This window comes from Hypomesus transpacificus, chromosome 12 (genome assembly GCF_021917145.1).
Source record: "Hypomesus transpacificus isolate Combined female chromosome 12, fHypTra1, whole genome shotgun sequence".
Classification (NCBI taxonomy): Eukaryota; Metazoa; Chordata; class Actinopteri; order Osmeriformes; family Osmeridae; genus Hypomesus; species Hypomesus transpacificus.
In genome coordinates this window covers 9400865-9414526 of record NC_061071.1, presented here as the reverse complement: position 1 = coordinate 9414526, position 13662 = coordinate 9400865, and the positions used below count along the sequence as shown (strand labels likewise).

At 45.0% G+C, this 13662-nt stretch overlaps 1 protein-coding gene across 1 annotated transcript; it reads left to right on the top strand.

The window, feature by feature from the left end:
• The first annotated feature begins 899 nt into the window (after positions 1–899).
• On the top strand, positions 900–13439 carry LOC124474928 (gamma-aminobutyric acid receptor subunit alpha-5-like). The gene is made up of 11 exons (XM_047031393.1): positions 900–916; positions 1254–1275; positions 1616–1620; positions 2245–2369; positions 3302–3369; positions 3914–4134; positions 6083–6165; positions 9297–9440; positions 12006–12158; positions 12476–12690; positions 13140–13439. The coding sequence occupies exons 1-11, from the start codon at positions 900–902 to the stop codon at positions 13437–13439; spliced, it is 1353 nt and encodes a 450-aa protein (XP_046887349.1).
• The last annotated feature ends 223 nt before the right edge of the window (positions 13440–13662 follow it).

The following is a 13662-nucleotide window of genomic DNA, read 5'->3' as shown; positions in this document are numbered from 1 at the left end:
ATGTGGTGCTGAAACTACAATAAATGGAATAGGTCTAATGTTAGTCTATCATTCTATGTCAGACTTTCATTGCCGCAACACATAAGGATATCTAATGTATAAATCGCCGGGTAATTATAAGTCTATACGGTTAGGTGTGATGTAACCCAATTCATGAGGAGATGTTATTACCAGTTGGAGTAAGTGCATTGTGATTAAGTAGCATGGCTCACATAAAATATGGAGTTCGAGTTCCCTCTTATGGCAATCGGCATGCTAGTACGACTTTGTTATGCAAATGTTTAGCTAATTTGTTCATTTATGTATTTTTCAAATACCTTTTTTACGCATATTATTATTGAACGAATTACACATCTATTTTGAATGCGCAAATGCTAAGGAGGACATGAATTGCACAAGCCTCGCTGGTTGTATTGTTCTAATTGATGGGACTTTCACGCTGTAGGCAATCATCAATTAAGTCGGCTCAATGTCAAAACAGGAGCTTTATTCAAGGGCAGGACATAGAGATCATTAATCTCGCTGGCAGATCACGCGTTCACGAAGACCCCGTAGACAGGCGTAAAGGCATGTGGTTTATGGTCTCGCTGGGATTTTGGGGTGTAACTAAGGGATCGGAAAATCATGACCCTCATTCTGCACGAAGGCGTCGAACCTGAGGTTCGGTTTGGGTGTAGGCTACGGTACTAGCACAATACTTGAGAGAGCAATGGTGACTTTTACTTTGAATTAGGTTAGCGGAGCTTGGAGCCTGCACGTGGAGTCCAGGTGTGATAGGCTAAGAACGGATCTCCGATTGACCGCTGTGAAAAAAAGATAAAAAAAAATAAAAATACAGCTGGAAAGCGGTGGAAAAATAATTTCTGAAATCGTCGCGCTAGCATAGCTTACATGCAACGATGTTCGTAGTGTCTAGGTGAGAAGTGTGCTTGATTAAGCGAATTGTCGGTTCTGACATCAGCGGACGAACGCTATCACGAGCAAGTAGGATATAAGCGCCTCTCAAGAACATGCGAAGGGTGTAGGACAAGAAGCAGCGTTGCTATATGAGTGGGAAGTCATTGATGCATATCAGTCCAGTACACTGTCCTCCAGACTGCCTGCGGTGGTAGATCCGAGTAGACTGCCTCTCGACTCACTCGACATTCCTTGACTCCCATTGTTGCGGGTTTTGAACCCCACTTGAACTGACATCGAACCGAAGATGACGGCTCTCAATTCAGGTACCCAAATGTGTTCTGTGACTTCTCTAGTTGGGATTCCCTCTGCATGAAGGTACCGTTTTCTTTTCTTTTTTTGAGAGGTGGGGGGGGGCGGTTGAGGGAAGGAGGGTTACCATTGAATGGTATTGCTCAGCCTGTGAATTCCTACGCAGTAAAGCTCACAGTTGGCTACTAGGCTACGACTACAGTTGCAGCAAACTGAGATTGACTGAGATATGTATTCTGGTGCAATGAGGTGTCTGGTGTAGTCTATCGGCAAGGGACACGTTCAAGGACCATTTCTGTATATACCAAAAAGAGGAATGCCTTTTGGCCATATCAAGACTCTGAAACAAACGTTTTATCCAGGGGACTGACGATTGTCCTGTGTGATATGATGTGTTGTGTACCAGGTTAGGTAGTGTTAATGTATTGTGTGAAGTAAGACTGGATGGATTTGGACAGAATATGGAGGAGGGGATCCCTCGCTGACTTGCTTCTCCCAAGGCTTTGTAAAAAATGTTGAGTTTCCTTGGGACTTTCCCCCTGGCATTTGTCTTCTTCTTTGAGAGTCTTCGGGAGGTTTAGATGAAATTAAATGGGCATCTATAAACAGGGCTGTACAAATGCAATTCGATTTGAATAATGTGGCCTATTATGTAGTACATACGTGTTGCGTTTGGAGGAGGAAAATGACTACTAATCTACAACTTTGTTGTTGTTTTTTTCCAGAACTTTTACACAAAATGAGGAAAGTCTCAGCACCACAAAACATGTTTCTCTCTGTTCTGCTGGTGTGCATGACATGCCTTGTGAAGTAAGTAAAACTTCCACAACCATGCATTAGCATGCAAATATAAACTGCAGAGTAACAGGTTCTAACTCCTCCTTTGCTGAACCTATGGTAGAATATATTATCCTTCAGTAATGCTTGCTTTCCCTCACATTCAGCAAATCTGAATTTTCTCATTGCTTAATAGACATTCAATGCAGAGTCATTACACGACAATCTGTAATTAGCCCCCCTAAAACTCTATTCCAGGGTTTCCATAACAACGTCGGAGGCGCTGAAGGAGGCGGAGAACAATGACAGCATCACCGTGTTCACCAGGATCCTGGATGGGCTGCTGGATGGCTACGACAACCGTCTAAGGCCAGGGCTAGGAGGTACGCGGAGACAGCAATCAGATGATACACAGAGCCACAGAGGGCTGTGGAAGGAGGTCACGGCACAGATACATTCACGCACTCAGAGGAATTTCAGCTTGGGTTGTTTCCCATGGTTTGCTCTGGTTTGGTTTCCCTTGAATCCATTATTTCATGGTGGGATTTCCAAAGATTCTGCCTCTCCTGCAAGGTGCTGTTGAACTATTGTTTTATGAAAAATGAGAGGGTGGATTTATGTAAGTGAATTAGGCCTGGGATTTTTTGTGTTGCAATGTGAGAGACAGAGAGGAACTGCTTTGGGTGCATTTCTATCCTACCAAAGCTCTTTTATAATTTGTGATTGGGCATAATAGCTAGGCTACCAGGTGGGAGAAAGAAAAGAGGTTTTCCAATACGGCTACTGAAATGGAAGACACCTCAGAGAGCAAATCATATGCAATCAATTGCAGGAGAAAACGGCTGGTTTTGCAGCATTCGATTCTGCACATTAAAAGAGCCTTCTCCTCCACTCTCTAATATCTACAGAAAATAACCTTGAAAGGCTGGGTGCTATTCTGAGAGGAGAGAAGCCACTGAGTGAACACTCAAAGATTAAATATATATATTATTTTATAACCTTTTTTTTGTCCGATTTTGTATCTAAGAGAAGCTTTCTGTTCCATCCTTGGTCTTCACGTTCCTTTGTTGCCTCTTGGCTTCTCTTTCATTTTGTCCTGTCCTCAATCAAAGAGTACAAACGCAGTGCATTCATTCCTCGTGAATGAAGGGGCAGGCAGTTGGAGGACTGGCTTCCTGAGTGGTGTTTCAATCCTCGAGATATGGAGATGAGGCGAAGCAGTCGGAAAAGAAACACTGAATGATCTCTGATTAGTCGTGACTTTATCATGATCCCTCATCCTTTCAACAAACTAAAACCTTCATTCTGTCCACAGAAAATGTCACAGAGATCAAAACAAATATATTTGTCACGAGCTTCGGCCCAGTTTCAGACACTGAGATGGTGAGTTCATTTAATACTAACCCCACCTTTACGTAACATTCTACCACAACAACCAAAAAAACAAGACAAAACAAAAAAACACCATAGTCACACAAACATACAAAACAGTGCAGACATTTGAGTGGGTTAGTTATTTGGCTGCATATTTGCTGTAGCTTCTCACTTGCCGAGTCTAATATAGGATTCCATGTCTCACACAGCACACTACCTCATGCATCATAGATATGTGCCTGCAGATGTTATACCCAGAATCAATAGCATGATCTTTTTTTCTCTTTATCTCTATTTCTTTCTCTCTTTCTCTTTCTTTTCCCCCCATCTCTCTCTCTCTCTCTCTCTCTCTCTCTCTCTCTCTCTCTCTGTCTCTCTCTGTCTCTGTCTCTGTCTCTGTCTCTCTCTCTCTCTCTCTCTCTCTCTGTCTCTGTCTCTGTCTCTGTCTCTGTCTCTGTCTCTCTCTCTCTCTCTCTCTCTCTCTCTCTCTCTCTCTCTCTCTCTCTCTCTCTCTCTCTCTCTCTCTCTCTCTCTCTCTCTCTCCCCATCCCAGGAATACACCATTGATGTGTTTTTCCGTCAGAGCTGGAAGGATGAGCGTCTTTGCTTCAAGGGCCCCATGGAGATGCTGGCTCTAAACAACCTGCTGGCCAGCAACATCTGGACTCCTGACACCTTCTTCCTCAACGGCAAGAAGTCCATCGCCCACAACATGACCACGCCCAACAAGCTGCTGAGACTAAAGGATGATGGGACTCTACTCTACACTATGAGGTGCGTCAATGCCGCGTCTAAATCAATTTTGGCGAGCTGACGTAGCAGTTACATACCAGCATGAGACATGAGATGAGAAAGCTACCAAGATCTAGCTAGTCGTTAACCACCCTGCCTCAAGGCCTTCTGGGTAATGTAGTTGAACCAGTTGCTTGGCTTGTAGTTAAGGTTGTACAATACTTCAGTAACTTCTCTAGAGTTACGGCCTAAGGCACTGTCTTCTACTATATGGATGAAATTATAAGGTTGTTAACCTCAAAAATATGTTTTGGGTTGCATGATTTTGCATTCACAGCTTGCATAGTTTTGCAAATATTTTATATATAAGATAATTAACCACCAAACTTCACAGAAAACATCTAGAAACTAAATTCAATGGGGCACATCCCATACATACATATAAGAAAAAGAATCCCAATACAGGCCTCCACATGGCCTACTGTCTTATTCTCATCAGGGTGATTGGGTCAGGCTTTTGAATGAGGAAGTACAGATTCACAGAATACACAGTCTGAAAATGTAACAGAACCCAGACGACTATCGGGAAATGAAACATCAGGATGTGGCTTTTAATCTTTTGCTTTTACTACAGTCTCTCTTAATGCACTGCCATTACCAGGAAAAGAGATTAGGCACTACCTAGATTTACAGCATGCTCTGCCTCTGCCTCGCAATATTCATGTACGTGGGGAGGGGGGGGGGGGGGAAGCGAGGGGGTTGGGGGGGGCAGACTCTTTCTTTCTAGCAAGATAATGACTAAATGTGATTGCGTTCTCACCCTGTTTGATAAAAAACATTAGCCCATGGACATTTCCCAATTTTTCTGAGCAAGTTCTACTTTTTCCTGGAAAGCATATTTCCAGGAATTCCAGCATCTTCCTCTACAACGCTGTGTGTAATCAGTGCAAGTAGCTCAATAGTACCTCAATAGTGATGTCAAACTCAAAGTGTTATGTAAAAAGACACGTTGTAGTACTGCTGCCTACTCCAACATCATGCTAGTACCGCTCCCGGTATGCCCCACACCTCTGTGACCATGTGTCTCATGCTGGCGCACGGTGCAGTACTACATTCAGGGTAGCCCTCATCAAAAAAACATCCAGTCCATCCAAAGAAGTAGAATAGCATCGTCTTATTAACCGCCATGGGAAATGCATGTGGTTTCTTACTTCCTTGTTGTTGAATACATGAATTCTGTCTGATCTAGATGAGAACGTTTCTATTCTGCGCAGCTTGTCTTGTTCCAGCCACAGGAAGGAGGCAGTTCCTCTACATCCCTATCTCTCTCTTTCTCCCCCCACCTCTCTCTCGCTCTCTCTCTCTCTCTCTCTCTCTCTCTCTCTCTCTCTCTCTCTCTCTCTCTCTCTCTCTCTCTCTCTCTCTCTCTCCCCTCTCTCCCTCTCTCCCTCTCTCTCTCTCTCTCTGCCTGAACCAACACCCTGACTGGATCATCTAACATCCAACAGCAAACTCAGTTGACTGTGTTTCTGACTTGATATATCAACCCAAGCTGAAATCCCTCAGCTATTTCGCACACAAGAAGCGAGGCGATTCAGTTGGATATTTACACGCCGATGTGGAGACAACCTGCATCCAGGTGGTCCTCAGGGGCCAGAGAAGGCCTTCATATACATGCCGTCTTTTATCATGATTTATCACCGCTTGTTTGGGTGCATTTTCCCTCCTCTCAGAACTGTTATGTTCCAGGATAAAATAAGCATTCATGAAGGAGGTTGAGTTGAACATGACCACAAGATGGCAGTGTCATCTTTATAATCCTCTGTTCTGAGCTATCAGACCAGGAAATCAGGAAGACATGAGATTACAACAATTTAAAATAAGCTTTTGTTTTCGGATGTCAGGCTGAATATAAGAATGGATGATGATAGTCGTGATGATGATGATGGTAAGCTAACCCCAACCCTTTGACCTTGTGCAAATGCTCCAGGTTAACCATAGCAGCAGAATGCCCCATGCAACTGGAAGACTTTCCTATGGATGCCCATGCATGTCCCTTGAAGTTTGGAAGCTGTGAGTACCCCACACCCCACCACCCCCTTCCCTCCATGACTAAAACACAGCCGAACCCAGCAAACATACCTTCAGACTGTAAGAATAGAAACCACCACGACCACACAATCTCTCCATGTCGATTAAGAAATAAGTAATAAACAATCCGCATTTTATATGATACTGATACAACATATTGACCACACAACACTGAAATAGCTCTAAAAGAATGTCTTTCTCTTGGAGGACAGTATTTGTTTTAGCAGAGAGGACACAGCGCTTGTTCCGTCATTCTGAATACCTGCTTCTGAAAACGAGGGCAGCGGGTCAAAGTTTATTTTTACACCTGGTGGGATTGGCTTTGATACCGTATAACCAAGCAGGAAAATAATATCTCTTAATCTACTTGAAATGCATTAAGTGAGAGCTTAATAGATTTTCATTAGATTTATCTTTTTCTACACAGTTAGAAGTGTGTTTAAAATGTACAGATTTTGTATGTTCACTATAAATGGGTACATGCGCTGCCTTGTGGCCCACAGCCTGAGGAGAAGCAGGGGTGACCTGCAGCGTTTGCTGGGCCTGCATGAAGCTAACATGCCAGTCCTCAAGTCTTTCCAGCGTTTGATTACGGGTCATAGTCAAAGGGGAACCAAGACTCCACACACTCCAAGGTGTAAGAGGATTTGGGCTGTGTGTGTGCGCGCAGCGGAGCATTGCGTGCGTGTGTGTGTGATGTCACATGGAGGTTTTAGGTTAAACGTTTCATCCTGTTAGCTCAGGATCATTGGAAGTGTTGTATTAGGTCCTGAGAGAGACAGAAATACCCTAACCTGTAGACCAGGACACAGCCCTGTGTTCAAGGGGTGTTTTAGGCTCAGTTGTCACACCATAGACTATGAATAGAATGGAGATTAGACCTGAAATAGGTCTTGGGATGCTATTCCTTTGACTTTTAATGTGTGTGTTGGCGTTAAAAACGGAAAGATAATAGTTAATAGTGTTGAACGTTTTATTTCTTACAATAATTGGGCTTTAATTGTATTTAAGCCTGTTGTGGTTGAGACGATTTGAAAGAGGCGCTGACATGGCGAGGGCAGGACATCATGTTAGATTGTAGATTACTTGAAAAGTTCAACCGCCGCTACTCCCAACAATTTATTTATTGGTTTGCAAACCGTAAATACCTTCATATATGCTCTGTTTAAATATGTGCCAGAATAATAGCCTCATTTTACTTTCTCCTGACTATACTTCATCCTACTTAAACCAATGTAAAATAAGTGTTATTTTTAGCTTAGAAAGAGCTCACTGTAAGTTGTGTCAGGTCCCAATATAAAGTTGGCACCCCTGATGTGTTCTGGGTGCCAAGTCTCTTAGCTGTTCTACCAAATAATGATAGACTGTGCTCTTGTTTCATAATCATCCTCGTTTGTGTTTAGCTGTGGCTCCAGCAATACCAAGCTGTCCTTTCCTGATATAAGTTCAACAGTGAGCAGCCATGCAGGCCATAATGTTCCAGTGTTTTTTGAAGTTGTCTAGGTAATGTGCACATTAGAGTCTCTTTCTCTCAGTCGCTCTACTTCTTGCCGACCCTGCTCTCTGAGACTGCAGTGGAGAAGCAGTACTGTCGTCCATGGAAATCTGGAGATGTACCTATTTCATATTATTTTCTTCACAGAGCGAAAATATACTTTTTCATCAGGGGATAAAACAAGTTATTCTTTCATCCACAGTTATTTTTTTTCTTTTGGGGAGAAAAAAAATATCTACATCAAAATGATGAAGACGATTGGTACAGTGTTGCCTTGAACAAAATGACTCACACATTCCCTCTCCCTCTCTCCTCCTCCACTCTCTCCCTTCCTCTCTTTCTTCTCCCTCTCCCTCTCTCCCTTTCCCTCCTCTCACTCGTTCTCTCTCTGGTTCTCCACATCTCTCATCTCTTTCTTTCAGACTCACGTATTTCTTTGTTTTCTTGTCTTCACTCTGCCTTTTGTATTTCACATACAGCCCATCTTCAAAAGTTAAGGAACTGTTCTCCGTTCTCCCCTGTGGCGCCAGTGCAGAGCCACGCCTACACATTCTCCTTCTCAACTAAAATAAATTGTATTCACTTTGTTTGACTGGCTCAGATCAAACCACTTTTCAATGACCAAACTCATGCACAGGCAGGATTCACACCCTCTCAGACCCTATGTGCCAGCACCCTCATCTTGGAAAATGGTACAATATAGTACAAAATTGAACAAATTCAGAAACAAGGATGACAATATACCAAATTTCTGTGTTGCAGACTTACAGGATACCTGTCCACAGTCTGCAGCATTAATTCAGACTGTGGTCCAGTTTGCGTGTGTGTGTCTGCCCTGATTAAGGTTAATAACCCATAGTCAAGGCTGGGATCAGGGCTAAATCTCAGAGGGATAGTGTGGACGGGTGTTTCCATGGGTGTGTGAGAGCAAGTGTATGGACGGATTGGGACAGGGTGGGGCAGCCAGAAGGTCTCAACAGATCATCACTTTTCACGGTGGAAAATAAAGTGGAGCATGAAATGTAGGATCTTGTGCTGTAAAATCAACACAGAGAGACCATAGGCCATAACTGTGGGGGTGATTTAGCTGTGTGTGTGTGGAGGGGTGATGTGTTTATCTTTCCCGTTATCCGAATGTGGTTTGTAGAATCTGACCCGTGCCTTTGGGTCAGCCAGAATTCGGATAGACGACAGGGTCAGATGTACGGCCACACAGACGGCCTGTCAACTCCAATCCCACACCACTAGATTAACTGGACATGTTGCTAATATAAACAACTACATCTGCACTTCAGATCTTCAGATCATCTGCCAAACGCTGATTTCCTAAATTGATTTCCTCGATAATCTATGACACCTCACTGGTACTAGTTTGTAGTGATAGTATGTATGCACAAAAGGTCTCTAACAACAAAAACATCTGCAAAAACAAATGTTACAACTTGCTGAAACGCTATTCAGCATCACTGTCTGAATGTGGAAGTGTGTCTGATTTTGTCAGAGCTCGGAACGTACCTTTCAGGTTTTGTAGGTCAGGAAGGTCATTAATAAATTGCATATTTGAGGTCCTGCTAGTCAGAAAGTTTGGTGACTGTGTCTCTGTCTCTCTCGTGTCCAGATGCCTACCCTGTCTCGGAGGTGGTGTACACGTGGACGCAGGGTGCGGCCAAGTCAGTGGTGGTGGCGGAGGATGGCTCACGGCTCAACCAGTACCATCTGATTGGCCAGACTGCCGGCACCGAGGACATCCATACCAGCAGAGGTGCCACGCACACACTGTCTCCGACACTCCTCAACCTGTCACACACACTCCTGGCACGCACACACTGTCACACACACACTGTCTCACACACTCCTCAACCTGTCTCAGACACTCCTCAACCTGTCTCACACACTCCTGGCACACACACACTGCTTACACACACACTGTCTCACACACTGCGGTCTCACACATTCCTGTCTCACACTTTCCTGTCACATACTCCTCGACCTGCCTCCCACAGTCCCCAACTACTTCCCCCAACCTGCCTAACACACTCCCCAACCTGTCTCACTTTCACACCATCTACCAACACACACCTCCCCCCAACTTGAACGGGCTAGGATGCTACTGGAGGGAGGGAGGTTTTCTTGCTCAAGATACGAGATTGAAAGATACACAAGTCATTACAATATACTATTCTACGATGTAAGAACCTAAGATACAAGATCCTTAAATACAAGGCCCTAAACATGAATAAGTGTGGGCTCCCCTGTAGAACGGCAGCTGTCTCTGTAGGCCCGGCCTGGAAGTGAAACAGGCCGGCTCCCCTCCCCAAGTCCCAGGAAAGATGGGGTTAATCCTACAGGACTGCCCCCGTCCGTTTTGCATAAGCAGATGACATCACAGATCCCGTAGGGATTGGACGTTTTGGCAGTGACACGTGGGACTGAAAGACATCTGCTTAATTCCCTTATGTAAAAATGGAACTGTAATACTCTTCAGCTGTCGTCTGCGGCCCGGTTTTTATGGATTCCCCCTCCATTGTTCAGAGCTGAAACAGGCCCAGAGACGATGGTTTAACTCCTAGATACCAGAGATTTCTGCAGTACCCGCAGGTCACAGATACCGACTGCTGTAAACCCTGGTTGTTTGGCCTTCTAAGTCAGTTGCTGTATTCAGTAAGCCCTGTCATGCACAAACAGTTTAGTCTGATGTGTCCCCTGGCTCTCACTGCCAACTGTACCCTGCTGCACCCTGGTGCTGGAGCAGAGCTCCCACACTCCAGCGCGTTGGCGGGGGGAAAAGGTGGTACGAGGTCAGGCTAAGACAGCAGGTCGGCCGTCTGGTTGGCTGCCAGGTCTGTGGAGCTTGCTGAGCCCAGAGACAGTTGGGTAGTTGTAGGTTCTTGAATTAGCAGCCCTAATCTGAGGAACAATCTCTCTCTTCTAAATCAAGAGGAGATTAGCAGGCCTCAGTTTAGGGACATGACATCCTCCTTGGATGCCAGATGTATCAGCCTGGCCAAAAATACTCAAACCTGCAAAGGTTGCCTTTACTCTTTAGTAGCGAGATACAGGTTTAAAAACACTTCAATCATTTTTTTTTTATGGAGTCATCTAGAAAGACTTCAAATAACGATGCATACGAGGAAATGTTTTTATTTTAATTTATAGTTTCGCATTTGTTGATTTTTTACTTGTGAACCCAAACTGTGACAGAGCAAAATTAACGCGTTTCAAAAGTATTTAAAAAACACTGTTTATCCACCGAGCGGTTTAATTCACCCCACCAAGTCGTTCTAATACTCTGCCGTCCTGGTACTCACCAATTGACCAACATGGCTGCATTATTCTCCGAAATAAAAGGAAGTTCCCCATAAACGCTCCAAAATCCTTGCAGTAAAATCCACCAAATGAACATGTTCGTTCCTGTTCGAGTCTCACTGGGCTCCATGCATCAAGGGCAGCAGGGTCCAGGGTTCCCCCGGACGATGGGTCGGGCCAGCGAGAAGGCAGAGCCGAGGGTCGGGAGTCATGGGTGCGTCAGGGCTCCAGGGAGGAGGCGTAGCTCGGCTGGAGGCAGGCTGGCGGCGGTATGCCCTGAGCGGACAGAATCGTGAGCTTCTTGTGGGGACCCGTCAACCCCCCTCCATCCCACCAGATCCTTGTGATTAGCAGGAGCGGGAATCTCTGCGGCTGGAGATTGTGTGCGTGCGTGTGTGTGTGAAAGGGAGTGTGTGTGTGTGTCTGCCTGATGAGTCCGAGCAGAGTGAGTGGGATGAACTGAGCCCAGCCCTGGTAGAAGTGATGGGCAGGAGGCAGATTGTGACAAGGGATTAGTGAGATACAAAAATCCGATTTTGCCTGGAGAAAGCAGCAGTCATCAGTGGATTTTCTATAGTTTATCAGTGCTGTCAGAGGAAGGCTTGAGAGGATTTTTTTAAAAGCTTCAAATGCAATCTTCAGTTGGTTAACAGGATATTATGTTTTTTTCTCTCTCTCAACCATTTCTGTTTTACCGTCAAGAATGATGTTGTAACCGACACTTTTTTGAGTGTGAAACTCACAGCACATAATCATATAACATTTATAGTGAGATGATCAAAATATTAACAAGGAAAAAAAAGAAATTGTTGTTGTAGATTGCTGGCATTATCCATACACTGTGCTCAAAAGAGATGTACTGAGATAGCAACAAGATAATTCCTTGAGCTGAAACTAAACATTCAAGTAAACTATTCTGATAATGTCTAATATTCCTCGAGACCCTAATACCCTAGTTGCTAGGTCACACTAATGTGTTGCTGTGCGACTCCCCAGCCTGACGTCCTGCTGTCCCCTGCAGGTCAGTACACCGTCATGATGGCCCACTTCTACCTGAAGAGGAAGATCGGTTACTTCGTTATCCAGACGTACATGCCTTGCTTCATGACAGTCATCCTCTCCCAGGTGTCCTTCTGGTTGAACCGGGAGTCTGTACCTGCCAGGACTGTCTTTGGTTAGTACCTACAGCACCACTCATCGTGCTGCCAAACCCTGGAAACCCCCCCCCCCCCCCCCCCCCCACATGGCTGTTCACTTGAAACTAACCTAATTAACCTCAGTAAACAGTTCATTACTAAGTCAGGTGTGTTTAAATCAGGTTAGTACACCCCAACCCCCTCCTCCCCCACAGGACAGTGTCACAGGACACCCTGCCTGATTCTAGCCGGCCAGCTAGTGTGGTCACAACCACACAAACGCAACACAAACGCGACACAACCCCAGTAATTGTTTTCTTTCTTCCATCGCCTCCCACGCGTCGTTTTGCTCCAGGAGTGACGACCGTGCTGACCATGACCACCCTCAGCATCAGCGCCCGTAACTCCCTCCCCAAGGTGGCCTACGCTACGGCCATGGACTGGTTCATCGCCGTCTGCTACGCCTTCGTGTTCTCCGCCCTCATCGAGTTTGCTACCGTCAACTACTTCACCAAGAGAAGCTGGGCCTGGGACGGTAAGAAGGCCATGGAGGCACAGCAACACCCCAAGGTAAGCTCTTAGAAACACACAAGACTGGCATGCGTGGATCCAGAACAATCATGGAACAGTTGATGGATCAAGCAGACACTTTTATTCAAAGCAACTTATGGCACATGGTGGGGGGGTGGGGATTTGAAGCTGCAACATCATGATTTGCTGTCAAATGCTCTACCGATGAGCTACTCCCAAATAATCAACTGACTGATCAACTGTCTTAATGCCGTGGGGTTGGTGGGGCTTCAGTTTATGTAAATATGATTTAAATGTCAATATCAACCAAGAATGTAGGTTTGGTTTGAACATTGGGGTGTCAAACATTTTTATCACCCTATGCTAAAACTAGCCCAGCTCTACTGCTAGTTATTGGTGGGGACGTTTCAGTGGTTTCTTGACATCGGTAGGGACCTTAAGCCTAAGGACTTTAGTCAGCTTTCCTTTTTCTGTTTGTCCGTCCATAGAAGAGAGACCCCATGGTGCTGTCGAAGAAGCCCAACAACGTGTGCTCGGCAGGAGTGAACTACACACCCAACATCACAAAGGACGTCTCCATCTCCACCATCTCCAACAGCACCTCCGTCCAGCTGAAGTCAGCCGAGACCAAGCTACCCGATCCCAAGAAGACCTACAACAGCGTGAGCAAGATTGACAAGATGTCCCGGATAGTGTTTCCCGTTCTCTTTGGAACGTTTAACCTGGTGTACTGGGCCACGTACCTGAACAGGGATCAACCAGTGATTAAAGGAGCCTCTTCTACATAATAATGAAGTTCCACTCTGCAGGCCAAGAAATGTTTAGAAGAGAAATGATCATGAGTGAAAGGAGATGTCTTCTATTTTCTGACTATCTCCTACTGTGATTTGCATGACACTGTTAGAGAGGTACTGTGACCTTCTTTGCCTTGAAAATCCTGCTTCTAGTCTGCTGGTAAATTGCCTCGTCTCTCAAAAAGGAACTTTTACATTGACAGTGTAAATTAACATG

Coding starts and splice junctions, on each gene's coding strand:
- LOC124474928 (XM_047031393.1), top strand. Junction 3,370..3,913: donor CAGTTTCAGACACTGAGATG/GTGAGTTCATTT, acceptor TCCCCATCCCAG/GAATACACCATTGATGTGTT. Junction 6,166..9,296: donor TCCCTTGAAGTTTGGAAGCT/GTGAGTACCCCA, acceptor TCTCGTGTCCAG/ATGCCTACCCTGTCTCGGAG.